This window comes from Taeniopygia guttata, chromosome 14, assembly GCF_048771995.1.
Source record: "Taeniopygia guttata chromosome 14, bTaeGut7.mat, whole genome shotgun sequence".
NCBI lineage: Eukaryota > Metazoa > Chordata > Aves > Passeriformes > Estrildidae > Taeniopygia > Taeniopygia guttata.
The window spans coordinates 4,554,377-4,569,916 of record NC_133039.1 but is presented as its reverse complement, the minus strand read 5'-3'; the positions used below and the strand labels follow the sequence as shown (position 1 = coordinate 4,569,916).

The window sequence follows — 15,540 nt, the reverse complement described above, 5'->3', positions numbered from 1 at the left end:
ATGAGGAAGACATTGTTGGCAAATACAATGGGAGAGCCTTACCTTTGCAATAAATGATGTGCAAGGTGTAGAAAGGACTTTAAACAAATGATTGCTTATCAGGAACATTTTAGGAATTAAAAGCAAATGTCATTGGTTGCACAATAGTGCACCAAGAGCAGGCCCACAGGCACATGCAGAAATTCAAACAACAGTTGAAAGATGTCTGTGGAGGTCTGGTCTGGTGATCTGCTGTGGTGTGCTCTTCTCTGAACTGTGACTTTTATAAGGCATGGGAGTTTTATGGTTCTAGTTTTTGAGGGAGAATTTTACTTAAAAAAATATCAATATCCAGACATAGCACAAAACCCAGTGGTGCTGGTAGTTACCCTGGCTTGTTTTGATTTTGCCAGCTCAAGAGACCAAATACATTCTTTGCAGTGGAACATGGCCTGTGTGCAAAAAAAAAAATGCAGGGAAATGGCCAGGGAAGAACCCACAGTCTTGTTCTCCACCAATATCCAGCAATATATTCTCTTTTAGCTCTGAATTTAAAAAAAAAATAAAAATCTTCATGCACAAGTAGAAAATGCAAACTTTTTAACTGAAGCTCTACAGACCACTTCTAAAACTGGAGGAATGAGCAGCTCCTTGAGCCAAAGCATTAAAAAAAAGCAGTGATGCAGGGCAGATCCTGTAATACCTTACATGTCTTTCACATTTTGGTACATTTGGTATCAAAGCATCTGGTTTCATTTACAAACACATATAAATTCCACCTTCTAGATTCCCCTCAACAGAACTTGTCTGGAGAGTCAGGATGCCAACAACCATTTCATGGCTAATGCAAGAAGCAGAAAAACTCTGGGCAATTCAGATGCAAAGGCTCTGCTGGAGCGTGTGGCAGCGAAAGGCCAGAGTAATTACAAACACATTAGGTCAGGGCTGAGGCACGTGTGGAGAAATTCTGCAACACCACTGCCTCTCATTTTGCGTTCCCTAATCAATATAATTCATCCATCACTTACTTTCTTAAGATTGCAATCTTTCTAGAAAACGAGAGAGCTAAAAAAAAAAAAACAAAACCAAAAAAAACCAACCTGACTGCAAAAGGAGGCTGCACATGGCCAATATAGCAGCTGATGGAAAAATCAATTCCAACAGCCCGGCAGGTTAGAAGAACTGTGTCTCATAAATGTCTGCCTTGCTTTCTCAAATCATGATGCTGCCATGGATTGGGGCAGGTTTATGGGGTGAGAAGGGGGAGGAGTAGCCTGCTATTAAAATCCCCCGAAGTGCAGCGCAGGCTCCAGGGCAGGCACAGAAATTCCCTGAACCCACGGCTTGCGAGCATTACCTCTTTTCTCAGTGGTGATCACAGTGGCTTCCAGAGGCTCTCCCCAGCCCTGCCTGGTCTTGGCAGATGTCCTGAAGATGTAGGCTGACTCTGGGCTCAGGTCTGTAGCCGTGAACTGCCGGACTGTGGAGCCAACCTCCACCGTGGTGAACTTGTTGGGGCTGCTGCTGGCCAGGCGGTAGGCAACCTGGTACCCTGCAAGCAGAGAGGGGAAAAGGCTCAGCTGGTTCTCTAGCAGGCACAAAAGAGCACCAGCACTATTAGTTTATCCTAATTACATGCTTATATGAAGTCGGGAGAAAAGTAATTTGCTGCCTTTGGTGTTATAAAGCTCTGCTTTTTGGCAGATGCCACACACACCTTACAAAGGAAATCACTCACGCATGAGGCTCTGCTGGGTACAACTGCCATGAAACTGAGTTCACTTTCTATTCCTTAGGCCAACAAGATGCAAAACCAGTTTAATCCTTCCTGGGCATTCTGGCACCTTTTCAGAAAGCAAAGGAACAGAGTTGGTGCAATGTGTCACCTGACTGAGGCAGTTCAAGGCAACGCTCCAGTTCCAGCTTTCCAACCCACGCTCACAGGTTGCTCTGCCCTCTCTCTGCTTCAGCACTGGCTCCAATTCAAGGTTCTTCAGCTGCAGCTCCAGCAGCTGGATTGCCCAAACCATGTAGCCTTCACACTGCTCCAGTCAAAGCTTGCTCCTCTTTTCTGAAAGTGCTTTTCCCTCTGCAGTGAGTGCCAGAGCTGCCAGCAAAGCCACCCTTCTGTCATTCAGCATCGCTGCCCTTGCCCAGAGCCAGGGAAGGAGCCTGCAAGCTCTGTGGTCCTGCTTCATGCAGGCAGGTCTCAATAATCAATTTTGCTGATGCCTGTAAGTGATAACCCCCCTTCCACCCTGCCTGACAATCAGGAGCTCACAGTTTAGCCTGGGTTATTAATGATTCCACTGTGCAAGGAGGGCTTCCAGGGTTCTTACGCACCACTAGCGACAACTGTCCCCCAAAGAGGGTCTGCCAAATGTTCAAATCTATTCTGTAAATCCAGCAATTCAATCAGGCTCTCACTTCTGGAGCTCAATGGTAACTTCCAGTCCAGCAGCTGACTTCCAAAATCAATTAATAGCAGAACTGATGTGGGGTTTTATTGCCTGAGCTGAATGTATGATTAAATGCTCCATGGACTTACACAGGGCAGAGCGCAGCCAACAAATCCAAATCAAACCAGCTGAAAACAAAACAGTCACGACACAGTTCTGCCAACCCTCTGCTCACCCTCCAAATGACAAAAGAGGTCTGCAGCACCTGAGCCATCTCTTTCTCATGGAATTAATATCCCAGCTAGAGTTTGAACTCCCACCACATCTTGGCTGTAACAAGACCAAGGGGAGCCAAACCTGGCATGGTTCATTTGGGAAGGTCAGTGCATGAAATCTGAGGGGCTGATCTTACCTATGGCTATTAGAGAAAACACAACGACGTTTATTTCCCACTGTGAATATGCCACAATTGCCACATTGCCACTCCCTGAAAAGGCCTGGAGTTCCTGCAGTCCCTGGAATCGATGCCACTCGCGTGTAGCACACTCTGCCACAAACAGTGGAATTTAATTGGGATACAGATGGTATTAATTTTGTTGTGCTGACTCTCACAGTGCCACTGATGATGCACCAGGGTTTCCTTGTCCTTTCTTCCCTGGCAGCTGCTCGGGGATGTGGGGCAGCAGTCATGGCTGCTTCACGTGGAACAATTTTGCACTGGCACCTCGAGGAGTGACCTGGATTTTCCGAGCACCTGTGGCTTCAGCCCCAGCTCCCCCAGGCTGTGGCTGGTTTAATCCTACAGGAACATTTCCACAACTGGGAGGACAGCTTTAGATTCCTTCAAAGGAAGGCAATAATGTCCTATGAGAAGTGCCTGAGGATTTTGGGCTTGTCCAGCCTGGAGACTGAGGGGTGACCTCACAGCTCCCTGTGGAGAGGGAGGTGCTGATCTACCAGGGTGCTAAAACACTGGTGCAGAGAGGTGGTGGCTGCCTAATCCTTGGAAATATTCAAGTCAGGTTGGACATGGCTTGGAACAACCTTTATTAATTGAGAATGCCCCTGCCCATGGCAGGGGGGTTGGACCAGATGTCTTTCAAAGATTGCTGCTAACCCAAACTATCCAGGTGCTATGACCTCCCTGAGACTGACAGGACACATTGGAATGGCTCAAAACTGCTTCAGCCAAGGTTCAGACTGAACATAAGGAAGAACTTATTTACAGAGGGGGTGGTCAAACCCTGGAACTGCCTTCCTGGAGAAGTGGGCAATGCCCCAAGCCTGTCTGTGTTTAAAAGCCATTTGGATGAAGCCCTTAATAATGCTGTAACTTGGTCAGCACTGAACTGGTCAGGCAGCTGGACTTAATTATTGTTATAGGTGCCTTCCAACTGGAATAGTCAGTTCTGTTCTATTCTAATCAATTTAAAAGTATCCTGATTTTTCAGTGCTCCTGAGAATGCTTACATCCCAGCAAAGTCTTGGGGTCTTACACTTTCAACATTTCATTCTTTCGCCTGCAAATTATCTCCTTTTATCCACGGGACTAGTTCTTCCATTACTGGTCCAATATATTTCAATGAAGTATTTCTGTATCTTTATTGCTGCAATATTTGGATCTTTTTAAAAAGTCCACAGAAAGACAGAGAGCAATGGGGAGGAGAAACTGATATATGTGATCTTTTTTGTTTATACTGATGTGAAGAATGTGGGAGTGAAAACCCCAGTGCAGGATCTTAACAAGGAGGAAAAACAGTCAAAGAAAAGCACTGGGGAAATTTTTACAGAAGCAAAAAAGATGAAGGAAAAAGCAACTAAGATGGCTAAAGAAGCTTGATAAAGGAATATAAGACTTAAAGAATAAGACCTGGAGGGAAACAGAGAACATTAAAAGAACAGAAAAGTTGATTTATCTAGTTATTAAAAGATAAGTATGATATCTGGAACATATCCTTGTCGAGTAATTTCCTCTCTTTTCTAAACCTTTGTAAAATATGAAGTATAGTTAAAATGTAAGGGTGGAAAGAAAGATAACTATTTACTGCTAAATGGTGGCACTCATGCTGGAAAGCAATTACAAACACACCCAGATTAGGCAAAGGAACACATACATACCTAGGCCATTACAATATCTTCCATGAGAGTGAGTCTGTGGCTAGTGAAATAATTAATTTAGCTGCAAGAAAGAGGAAATCACTTGTCACAGCCTGTCTCTGTGACAGGCTCTGCAAACTCCCTTTCCTTGCATCCCTGTGAAAGGCAGCAGCAGCTCTCACTGTCCCCTCCATCATCTGCTGTGTTGGTGCAAAGTCTGGGGAAATATCTCCTTTCCTGAGTTTACACAATCAGAGCCATTACCTTAACAGATTTCTTAAGAAACTCAACACTTCCATAGGTCTGGTTCCCAGGCAAATATCCAAGCTCTACACTTGAACTCAGCTCACTTTTATTGCTACCTGCAACCCACCCGAGAGACACCCAGTACTTAATTCTGACCCCTGCATCTCCTGTTAGACAGTCTGGGACAATGAGGATCCAGACTGGCATAAAAAGCATTACTTTTATTTTTTTCTGAGTGGCACAGAAGACTCAGTACTTAAACTACAACTTGGATAATAACTAGGGCTAATGCAAGATCAAAAAGATAAAATTATTAAGTTGATGAATTTCAGCAACAAGGGATAGGAGAAGAAAGGAAATGTTAAGTGAAATCAAACGAGGCAAATCAATAGAGGTAAATGGAAAGTGTTCAAAGAGAAATTAATGTATGCTCGAGGGCTATAACAGGCAATTGCTGCAGTGGAGGAATGAGCAGCTTCCTTTCCTTGCTAGATTATGACAATAAGATGTTGCAGATATATTAGGGGAAAAAAATTAAAAATCAAAGGTTTTGAATGAAAGTGTAACCTTTAAAAGGTGATTGGAGCAAATTTTTAGGGGAAAGGAATATATTACAGAACATGAAATATCTGGATGGTCAATAAGAATTCATATTATTTTCTTAATTTTTTTGCCATATAGTATTAGATCCCAAATAACTTTTACTATTGGGAGTGTTGCCACTCACCAGGCCAAAATAGCATTAAAAACTCTCCTGAAAGATCAAGTCTTCAGGAGCTTATTTATTAATTGAAACTTATTTTTCATTTCAGCATCTTTTTGAGCTTTTTTTTTTTTTTTTTTTTTGCACAAGTGCAGGCAGTTCCATGAGCTGCACACTTCCCCAGCTCAGTAAATGGCAGCTGCCTGTTAAACGTTAGGTCACCGCAACACAGCCGCTGGATTCCCCGAAGCAAACAGGCAGCAGGAGGGTGACAACACCCCATGAATATCAAAAAGCTTTCAAGCTCATCACCATACAAAGCCCTTCAAGAAGTGACAGCACCTGTTGGTGCAGGCCACGGTGCAGCAGAGATACAAACAATTATTAATTTGTCACAGAACTCGGGGAGAGCTGAGCGATACCACGAGGTTACGCTCGGCGCGGCGGAGCAGCAATTCAGTTTGTTGATTTTCCTGCTTATCTGTTTTAGGGCCAGCGGGTGTGCAAATGCAGCCTGGGATCAAAATAGGAATTTGCAAACATGGATTACATCCAATTTTGGTTCTAATTCTCGGTGGAGTTCTTACACTTTTTTTTTTTTTTTTGCAATAAGCTCCAGGTAAATGCTAAATACGAGGATACCGTGAGGAATACTAACCAGGGCCTGGGAGGATGTGGGTTAAGCTCTTGTTTTCAGGGGGAGCTCACAGCTTGAAGTGCACAAATGCACATTAATGCCTCATTTATCTTTAATAGCATTTGAGGGAACTATGTGGGTGCTGGCTGAACTGAGTGCAGAGAAGAAGACAGAGTGAAGTCTCAGATGGTTGGAGTAACATTCCCAGAAGGAAAAAGGGAAATATATCACAGTTTTGCATGGTAAAATATTTAAACAAACAAACAAGTGGTTTTCCCTCTTGGTGCCTGCCAGTATTTCATCCTGCTAATCTCTCTCTGAAATGCTAGAACATGTTTTTATATAGATTACAAAAATGTTAGCTGCAAAGGTGCGTGTATGCTCAGAGGACAAGGCAGCCAGAGCAGGAACATTAGTTCAAAGGCTCTGAATATAAGTCGCTCTTGCAAAGCAAGTGGTTTTTCTTTCGAGCCCCAGGACTGAATAGAAGGGCAGCGCACAAAATTATTTCACTTATTTTTCCCAATGACTCCACTTTGGTGCACATGACTAGAGGGTTAGAGTGGTGTTTTGGAGGTTCATTATAGTAATGAGATGTAAAAAGTGTGCAGGGAAAAAAAATAAAAACCCATAACTCCCCAAATTTGCAACCTTTCGTTAGAACGCTACACATAGTTTTTTATCTATTTTTGAAGCCTGGTTCACTTCTTAGGAAACATCACAGAAGTACCCAGCATGAGCAATTTTCCCTTTTTCTCTCTTTGGCAGCTAACTACTTCCTCCAGGAACCTCAGTATTTCTACCATTGAGAAAATAAAAGTAAAAACTGTTGAATAAAGACAATGAACTTCAAAGTGGTGGATGGGGGGACTGGCAAGTAACATCTCCCTGGGAAGGAATTCTAAGGGAAAAAGGACTCCAGGTGAGCTGGCCATTTTAAGAGACAAAAAAAAAAAAAAAAAAAAGGTACAACTATCCCAACGCAGACAAAAGATGTTAAGAGGCCAATATGTTTGCATTCAGGGATCACTAATGACCTGAAAATCAAAAGTGAATTGAACAAAAAGTTGAAACAGGACACAGGTCTAAGGGAGTGTATAAATAGACAGCACAGGCATGTAGGGACAAAATCAGAATGGCCAAAGAGCAAAGGGAGTTATCACCTGAAGGGCAGCAAAGGCAATGAGAAAGATTTCATAAATACATTAAAAGTCGGAGGGAGAGGAGGAGAACAGGTCAGCCAGCAGGAAGGAAAAACGAGCACAAGATAGGTGAGGCAGAGAGGGAAGGAAGGCTGGTACCTGCATGGCTGCATTTTTACACACAAGAAGAAGTGGGCGCTGACAGGATCCTCCACACAAATTAAAAGTGACAACAATGTAAGTAGGGATGCAGGCTGGAATGGAGAACAGGTTAACGAATATTTAGTTAAGCTGGATGTAATCAAGTCAGAAAGGCCTGATGAAATTTTCCCTGCAGAGATGGAGCCATCTCTGAATAATTAGCCATTCTCTTCTAGGACTTGTGCACGACAGGTGACACCCCAGAACATTACAAAAGGGCAAACAGAGTACAGCATCTTTTTAAAGGAGGCAAGACTGACTAAAGGAATTATGGACAAATCAAACTAAAGTTCAATACACAGAAAGAGCCTGGAAAAAAATATGAGTCAATATACAAGCATCCATGAGGATAATAATGTGCCAGGGAACAGCCAATATCTCTTTGATTGGAGCAAATAATAAATATCAAATAATCTGTTTTCCATTTTGACAGTGTAATTGGCCAGGTGGGAAGAGTAGATATGATCCACATTGACTTTGAGTAAGGCTTTAATATGGTCGCACACAGTCCCACCAAAAGCAAACACAATAACAGAATCTAAGAAGAACACCACACATTTTGAAATGAACGCTTAAAAAATAAAATGTTGTTATCAATGATTTGCTAACAACCTGGGAGGACATAGTAAGCTCTCATGAGACCTCATGAATGAGTCTGGTCCTGTTTAATACTCTCATTAATGGCCTCGCTGATGGAATTGCCAATCTGCTTGCAAACTCCAAAAATGAAACCAAGCTGTGCACACTTTAGAGGACATGAGTGTCATTTAAAGAGATCTGGGTAATGAAGAGAGATGGTCTGGAATCAGTGAGATGAAATTCAATAAAGGCATCTGCAAATTATCACACTTAAAGAGAAAAAGCTGAACGTTCTTGTGAAAGGGGGACTGGCTGACCTCGAAGTGTTCTGTAGGAAAGAGAAGGAATGAACAGTGGGACACAAACTGACTTAGTTACACCATTAGAGTAGTCAAGGATTGTGTGAAGTGTCCTGGGATGTCTTACTGGGCACGGGCTGTGAAAGACTTTGGAAACAACACTCTACATGATAAACATGCTAAAGATTCTTTAAGGGACAGCTTTTCCCTTTCCTTCCAGCCCTGTTTTTTGTATGATTTTATCATCACCATAATTGCAATGAGCAAGAACCAGCTGCAGAGGGGATGCACTGCACAAAGTATTCTGCAAAGTCAAAATAAAGGAGAGTTCCTACTCCACTGAGCTTGCAGAAACTCCAGCAAATGAGGCTGACAAAGTGCAGCAACGTGAGAGGTTGGAACACAGTTGGGGGAGCAAATGTCTTTTGTGCTTTCTCCTCATTCCTATCAAATGATTTTTTTTCTCCTTAACCACATCCTGTGAGTCAAATCTCAATCTCTGCTGAGAGCAAGTTCTAGGACACACAGTTCCTTAAAAAAAGCAACAAATCAAACCCACAAGACAACCTGGAAGCCAAGCTTCCTTGAGCTGCAGAGAAACCCAGCGTGGATCCATCTCTGGCAGCTCACTGCTGCCAAGCTTCACACAGACTCCTCCTCGTGCTCAGAAAATCCTGCAGCACCTGCCTTTGGATGCTGTTTGATGATTTCCCAGTGTCTTCAGATGCCAAGATCACTTTGATAAACTACACACCTGAGCAAACACCTTGAGTTCTTGACTCAAGATTGAAGTGCAATGCAGGATGAGTTCTGTATTTAAAGCAATGCCACCTCTGCAGGAGCATTTGAAGCAGGCACCCTCCAGCCAGCAAGGAAGGCTTTAGGGAATATTGCTGGAAGCCAACACGTGAGCCTGAATGATGGCAATGAAATTAGAAGCAGAAAGGCCTGGCAGACTGAGTACAGATACAAACAAAAGCTTTTGCTTCTGTTCTCAGAATTGAGACACAAATCTTTACTCACCAGCCAGAACTGCTGTAAAATGTGTTCAGCAGCAGCAGAAAACACTAAATTGTTTAGTAACTATGAGCTACGTTAATTTTAGAGGCAGGAATGGATTCTTACATTGTAAAAGTCTTCACATTTTTAGTGCAACAGTGGCTGGTGCACATATTGCAAAGACAACCCAAGAGTTATGAGAGCAGGAAGGTGAGAAGGTTTTCCACAAATTCCTGTCATGCCTTGCTGCCTCTCCTTCCCCTGATGGAAGGGCAAATAGGATTTAACTCCTCATGACCTGTCAGACATATTATCTCAAGGAAGCAATAAAATGGAAGCACACATAAAACTGAAACACTGGGTGTGTCTGGCAGAGGTGGGGAAAATCCAGGTCTCCAGGCAGTTTTCCCAAGTCAGCCAAACAGGTTACCAACCCAAATGCAGATGGGAGGAGAGATGACATCCAGACATGAGGCCTGGAACAACACTGAATTCTGGCTCAGGAAAAGCCACACCACGGAGCCCTGCGGACTTGTCCCCTCAGCTGACAGCAGCACATTTTCTTTTCATCAGCCATAGATTTGCTTATGTGCAAGGCAAAGGAAAACCCAAGAGCTGTAGCTTGCTCTGCTCTCCATCCCTCCACTCCCAGCCCGGGGTTTGCTGCTCCATCTTACCCAGAATGATCCCGTTGGGCTCCTCTGGCGGCTGCCAAACGATGCGCACGGACGTCAGCCTCACCTCGGGGAACACCAGCCTCACGGGGGGCCCGGGGGCTGCAAGGCAACACAGAGGGCATGGCAGCAAGGACTGCACACCACGGGCAGCACAGGATTTCTGCTCACCCTACACAGAATGATGACCCAAGCTGTATCTCTCCAACAGTGCATGTGCATAATATAATTTATTCTGTATATAAATATACATTCTGTCCATGGATAAAGGCCTCCAACACCCTCAGACACCAAACACAGCACAGACCAGTGCACCCTACACTGTTTTTTTACTGCACCATGAGCTCTGTAGGATTTTTCTCCCTGCAGCATCACCACTGGTGTAACTGAGAACACACTGTGAAGCAGGACACCAAGCTGCCTTCACAGAGAATTATATAGCTTAATTCACTTCCTACCTGTTGGAATTCAATAATATCCCTTCCCTGTGTCATCAGCACCAGCTTTGAACTGCTTCCCGACTTTACATTTGCATTTTAAACACTGAGGTGTGAGCAGGAGAACCTGAGGCAGGTGAGAGGCACATTAACACAAATGGCACTGACCAGCCCAGGTTCACAAGGTGAGGAGATGCTAATTCATACATTACCATCCATGAATTTTCCCCTTCAGCACAAATTCCACCTGCATTACTCCTGGTGATACTTTTAATTAAGTTGAGCCCAGAGGAGACACAACATATTTATGTCAGGGATATGGAGATGGAAGAACAATTAGTTTCATTTGCCAACATGCACTTAAGGAGGGAACTGCTATAATGGGGTTATCCAAAACAAACAGTTTTAAGTATTTCTCATTACAGTCTGATATGTACATTTCATTGAGTGCTTTTCTCTCCCTGCAGAGTTCTGCTAACAGTAATTTTTCATATTTTTCTTTTCAAAGAAAAGCCAGGTCCACACACAGGGAGTATACTGAGGAAAAGGCTAAAAAAAAAAAAAATTGTCAGGGAGTTCTTGCCCCTGTTCCTGACCCTGCATGCTCCCACTCCTTCCTTCCCTGCACTGCACAGAAAATGGTTTTTTAAGCCAGAAGTCTAAATGTGCTTTGAGCCCGGCCAAATTACCTTAATGAATCTGCTTGTGTAAACCAGTGTTTACTCCATTATTATTCTGAAAAGATTTTGATGAGAAAGAGAGAGACTTAAACAGAAGAAGCCTCTCACACTGATCTCAACCTATTTATTCCTGAAAAGGTAATGAAAGTAAAAGCAGTTTTAGCATCTGCAAAGCCCAAAGATATTTGAAGAATTGAACCAAATTTCTATAGAATTCCATCAGCAAGAGTGCTTCCACCACAGTAGTGTGCTCAGGGAGCACTTGCTTGGGTTCCTTAAGGACATCCAACTGCACTGGGAACCCCCTGGGAGGTGCAGGAAGCAGCTGCAAAAGGAAGCTGGTAGGATCATCTTCCAAGGTCAATACTTTATTCTTTTGGGGTTAAAAAAAAAAAAAAGGAGAGTGGATTACTGAAGTCACAAATTCCATCTCTTTCGTTCAGTCCAGTCAGACCCAGATTTGTTTATTGCTTTCAACTGCAGCAATTTTTTTTAGCATGATTGAACTTCAATAGGAATTTCTAATTGGGCTCTGAAATTGTCTTCAATAGAAATTATCTCCACCAAGCTACAAAGTTCAATGTCAGATGGTTTCTTCCTCTTCATTAGCTGCAGGGAAGGAGAAAATAGGGGACAGTGGTTTTCTGTGCTTTTGCCAGATCCTCAGCCCATGACCAATGGGATTCTGCTGAGTTATATTACCAGGTACAGCCACTGTCCTTTGGGTTCAAAGGTGAAAAAAAAAATTCCCCCCAAAATCCAAATATTTGTTGCTTACACTTGCACCACTAGAAGACATCTGCATTAAAAGGCTGGAACAAATAAGATGGTTATTTTGGCAACCTCTAAACTCACCATCATCCTTGGTTCTCTCTGTCACTGCTGGGGAGCTGGGGACCCCATCCCCAATGCGGGTGAATGCCAGCACCTGGAGCTCGTAGAGGACGAATTTCCTCAGGCCTGAGAGCAGCACTGACTGGCTGTGGTTCCCCCTCACTGTTTGGCTCTTGGGTTCCGAGTCCAAATCCTTTGCTTTGTAAAGGATCTGCAGGATAAATGTGGATGAGACGCAGAGGGGAAGAGATTGCTGCATGAGGACTGAAGAGAGGGAGATTCCTCCTTGTCACCCAGTATAAAATGAGATTACATTCACCAATCATCCCTTTCAAAGCCAGCACACTTCCTGTATCTTCTCCAGCTGACTTTGGAACAATAAGAATACCCAGCAGGTGAATAATAAGTAACAAATACAAAATCATGTCCTGGGATTACACTAAAAATCAAACGAGTATGAAAGTCCAGTTGCATACCTTGTAGCCCAGGATGAGACCATTCTGCTCAGACTCAGGAACTGCTGCCCAGGTCAGCAGGATCTGGGTTGAGCTCACGGCTTCAGCAGAGACATTCTCAGGAGGAGCAGAGGGAACTGGAACCACACAGCATCACCGAAGAGCAGAAATAGGTCAAACACAGCAGATCATTTTTCTCCGTCTCCCTACATGCCCAGAAATCTTCCAGGATCCCACAGAAGAGGATTCAAACCCAAAAGAGCTGGAATATGTTTTAGAAAATCCCTTCTCTTCTTGTATTCATTCTACATCGTCTTTATTTTTCAGCCTGTCTCACAATTTCTTGCCAGTTCATCTCAGAAATGACAATGTTTGTAAAGAGCTAAACATTTAATACTTATCAGTGTCTACAGACAGACAGTAAATATTGACAGCTGTGAATAAATTTCAAATTCTATATATTTGCAGTAATTAGAACCAAGTTTAAATTCCTGGACTTCTCCAGAAGCCTATCCCCCAGTACTTCTTTACCATACCTTTTATTCCCTATGCCAAAACCCAGAACTCTCTCTGAATGTGAGTTTATCTTATAGCATGAACTGTTCCAACAATAAGTTTTATGCCCCCGTGGCTTCCTATATTATCTGAAAGTAAATTGTAACATCTTGTCTAGAGCTAGCAATAATTCTGCCCCTGGATAGCACTCCCACTTCAGTAAGGAATTCTTTAACCTCTGCAGCCTTTTGATGATGTGATAGCACTCAACATTTGCAAGACATCAATTAGAGATGGATGCATTAACACCAGGAGTGTTTTCAGGGATTGATACGGTGTCAATGAGAGATGCCTATTTAATCTATGTTGCAAAATTGGCTCTCGTGAAACTGCAAACATCATTAGCACTGATGGCACAGGAACACTGTAATTTTCTCTGACTCCAGAGAAGAGCAAACTTGCATTTTCCCATGCCATTAAAACCCGAAGTGCTGCAGAACCATACAACTGCAGCCTTTTGTAGGCAAGCTTAACAGCATGTCATGTTATGCAAGCAGGATGTGAGGCTATTTTTAAGAGTTCACATTTTATGCTGCCCTTTTGCATTTTTTCCCCATGGCATTTCCAGCATCTGAAGGGTACAATCTTTTCTAAAGCCTGATACACCTGTCAGACCTCCAGGGAACATTCACCAAGTTACATTACACAAGCACTTAGGGACAGTACAGCTTGATTAGGGCCTGAATATATCACAAAAAGCAGCCCAAAGCTCTGCCAAAGGAAAGCTTTCCTGGCTGTCCGAGTGAAAGAACAGATCTGCTGTTTTGGAGGCGAGCTCCTGAAGCTCCTAGCAACATGAATGAGATAATGAGGATGACACCAGAATTAATAAAAATGGAAAAAACACACCCCCAAAACATGGTACCCCCACCCCTGTGCACTCAATGTTAACAGCAGAGATAGTAATTTCTGAAACAATTTCCCTGATACTAATTATTTGGGGCATAAGAAACAGAGCACCATCACATGACACTGCAGCAGACTGAAATCAAATTTTTACCCCCCTCCAACACTGAAGTGTCTTTTTTTTTTTTTTTTTTAAATCTTCTCCCAGATTTATCCCCACAAGGATATAATTATGTTACAGGAAAATAGATTGCCAGGAGCCATGAATGTCTTTGGATAGCTGCCATAACTTTATCTGTAGATCTTCACAAAGAGCTATTCCCACATGAATCACTCCTGGAGAGAGAAAGGGTGGAGGTGGGCAGCAAGAAACCAGGATGTGTGGAGGAAAGAAGCCCTTTCCAGTCACATTTATTTCTATTTCATCTGGTTTTAGGCCTTTCAAAAGAGAAAAAAGTTACTTTATTTTACAAATATTTATTTTCCTCTCTGATCAGCAGCCAGGAACTCTCCTGAATTTACAGAAGGTAGAGGCTGTGCCCGGGGTGGCCCCGAGGGCATCCTGGCTTGGAGGTGAGGATGGTCACACTGCTGGTGGGGCACTGGAGAGCTGACAAAGGAGAGAAGAAGGTTCATTAGCTCAGACCCCTCTCAATTCCCAGTGACAGAGCAGCTGAATGGCCCCTCTCACTGAAAAGAAATCTGAGTCCAATGCCTGAATGGTAAAAATCCTTGTGTTCATTGAGCAAGCTTTAAATCTTCAGTCCTCACCTCAGTGTCGAGAATTTGATTCTATATGAGTTCAGGAACTGCAAGTGATTTTATGGATCTTATTGTTGCCAGCCTTTTATCAAGTAACAGACTTTGATCGACCCTTTAAAGAATGAATTGAAAGGCAACCTTCATTTCTCTGACCCATCTCCTCTCTCAGGAAGCTGTAATTTGAAGAAATTATAGTTTGCTAAGACTAATTAGTGAGTAAGGCACATAATCCCTTCTTTCCTTTGCAAACTCTCTTCTCTAATGCTGGTTTCCTAAAACTGTTGCACTGAAGACTTTGTTATAAGCTCCAAAAAGCTGAGTTCTCATTAGTAACCTGCAAGAACAGCACAGAAGACAAGCAACAGTGTCCAAAAAAATCCCAGAGCATGAACAAAATGAACCAGAAACACGGAAACGAAACGATGAGCTAATCCAGCAAAGTGCCAGCACGGAGCACTTCAGAAGATCAAACGTAGGAAATCACAGACTTACTGGCACTTTGCACTGGAATGTCAATAAGAGCTCAGGTTTTTAAGGTTATCCACTTTGGCATCTAAAATCATGCATCTTCTTTCTACATCTGACACAGCCACATCTGATGTACAGCAAATGATGTCGTTTTATGTCTCTAACTGGGCCAAAAGGAGCTTTTAATAAGCTAGTCTGTATTCTGGCTTTCTAGGAAAGCTAGAGAGTGAGATGCAGTGGTTCTCTGCATTTTTGCTGCTCATTTTAGCTGGACATCCCTCATTCTTTTTGAAAGCAAAAATTAAAGTGGCACATTGTACATCTGACGTCTGCTAAGAAGGGCAAATTTCCAGCAAGGTTCACAGCAAAAGTAGCATAGCTGCAGCACACATCCACTTTGCCTATAAAATTAGGTACTGCAGGCCAAATCCTCAGCTTGTACAAACTGACAAATTCCCACAGTGACACTGGACCACATGTGAATTATCAAGAGATGCTCCATCACAGCACAGTAACTGCTCTGTGAAGGTCAGACTCCCAAGCTCCAG

At 43.1% G+C, this 15,540-nt stretch overlaps 1 protein-coding gene across 5 annotated transcripts in view; it reads right to left on the bottom strand.

The window, feature by feature from the left end:
• Nucleotides 1-15,540, bottom strand: part of SDK1 (sidekick cell adhesion molecule 1) — a 384,502-nt gene that overhangs the window by 64,084 nt on the left and 304,878 nt on the right. For all 5 annotated transcript variants that reach the window (XM_072935801.1, XM_072935799.1, XM_072935800.1 and 2 more), the window contains exons 27-30: nucleotides 12,383-12,498; nucleotides 11,928-12,117; nucleotides 9,959-10,057; nucleotides 1,337-1,531 (exon numbers count right to left, since the gene is read on the bottom strand). In XM_072935801.1, coding sequence (XP_072791902.1) covers nucleotides 1,337-1,531; nucleotides 9,959-10,057; nucleotides 11,928-12,117; nucleotides 12,383-12,498 — 600 coding nt within the window. The remainder of the gene's footprint in view (nucleotides 1-1,336; nucleotides 1,532-9,958; nucleotides 10,058-11,927; nucleotides 12,118-12,382; nucleotides 12,499-15,540) is intronic.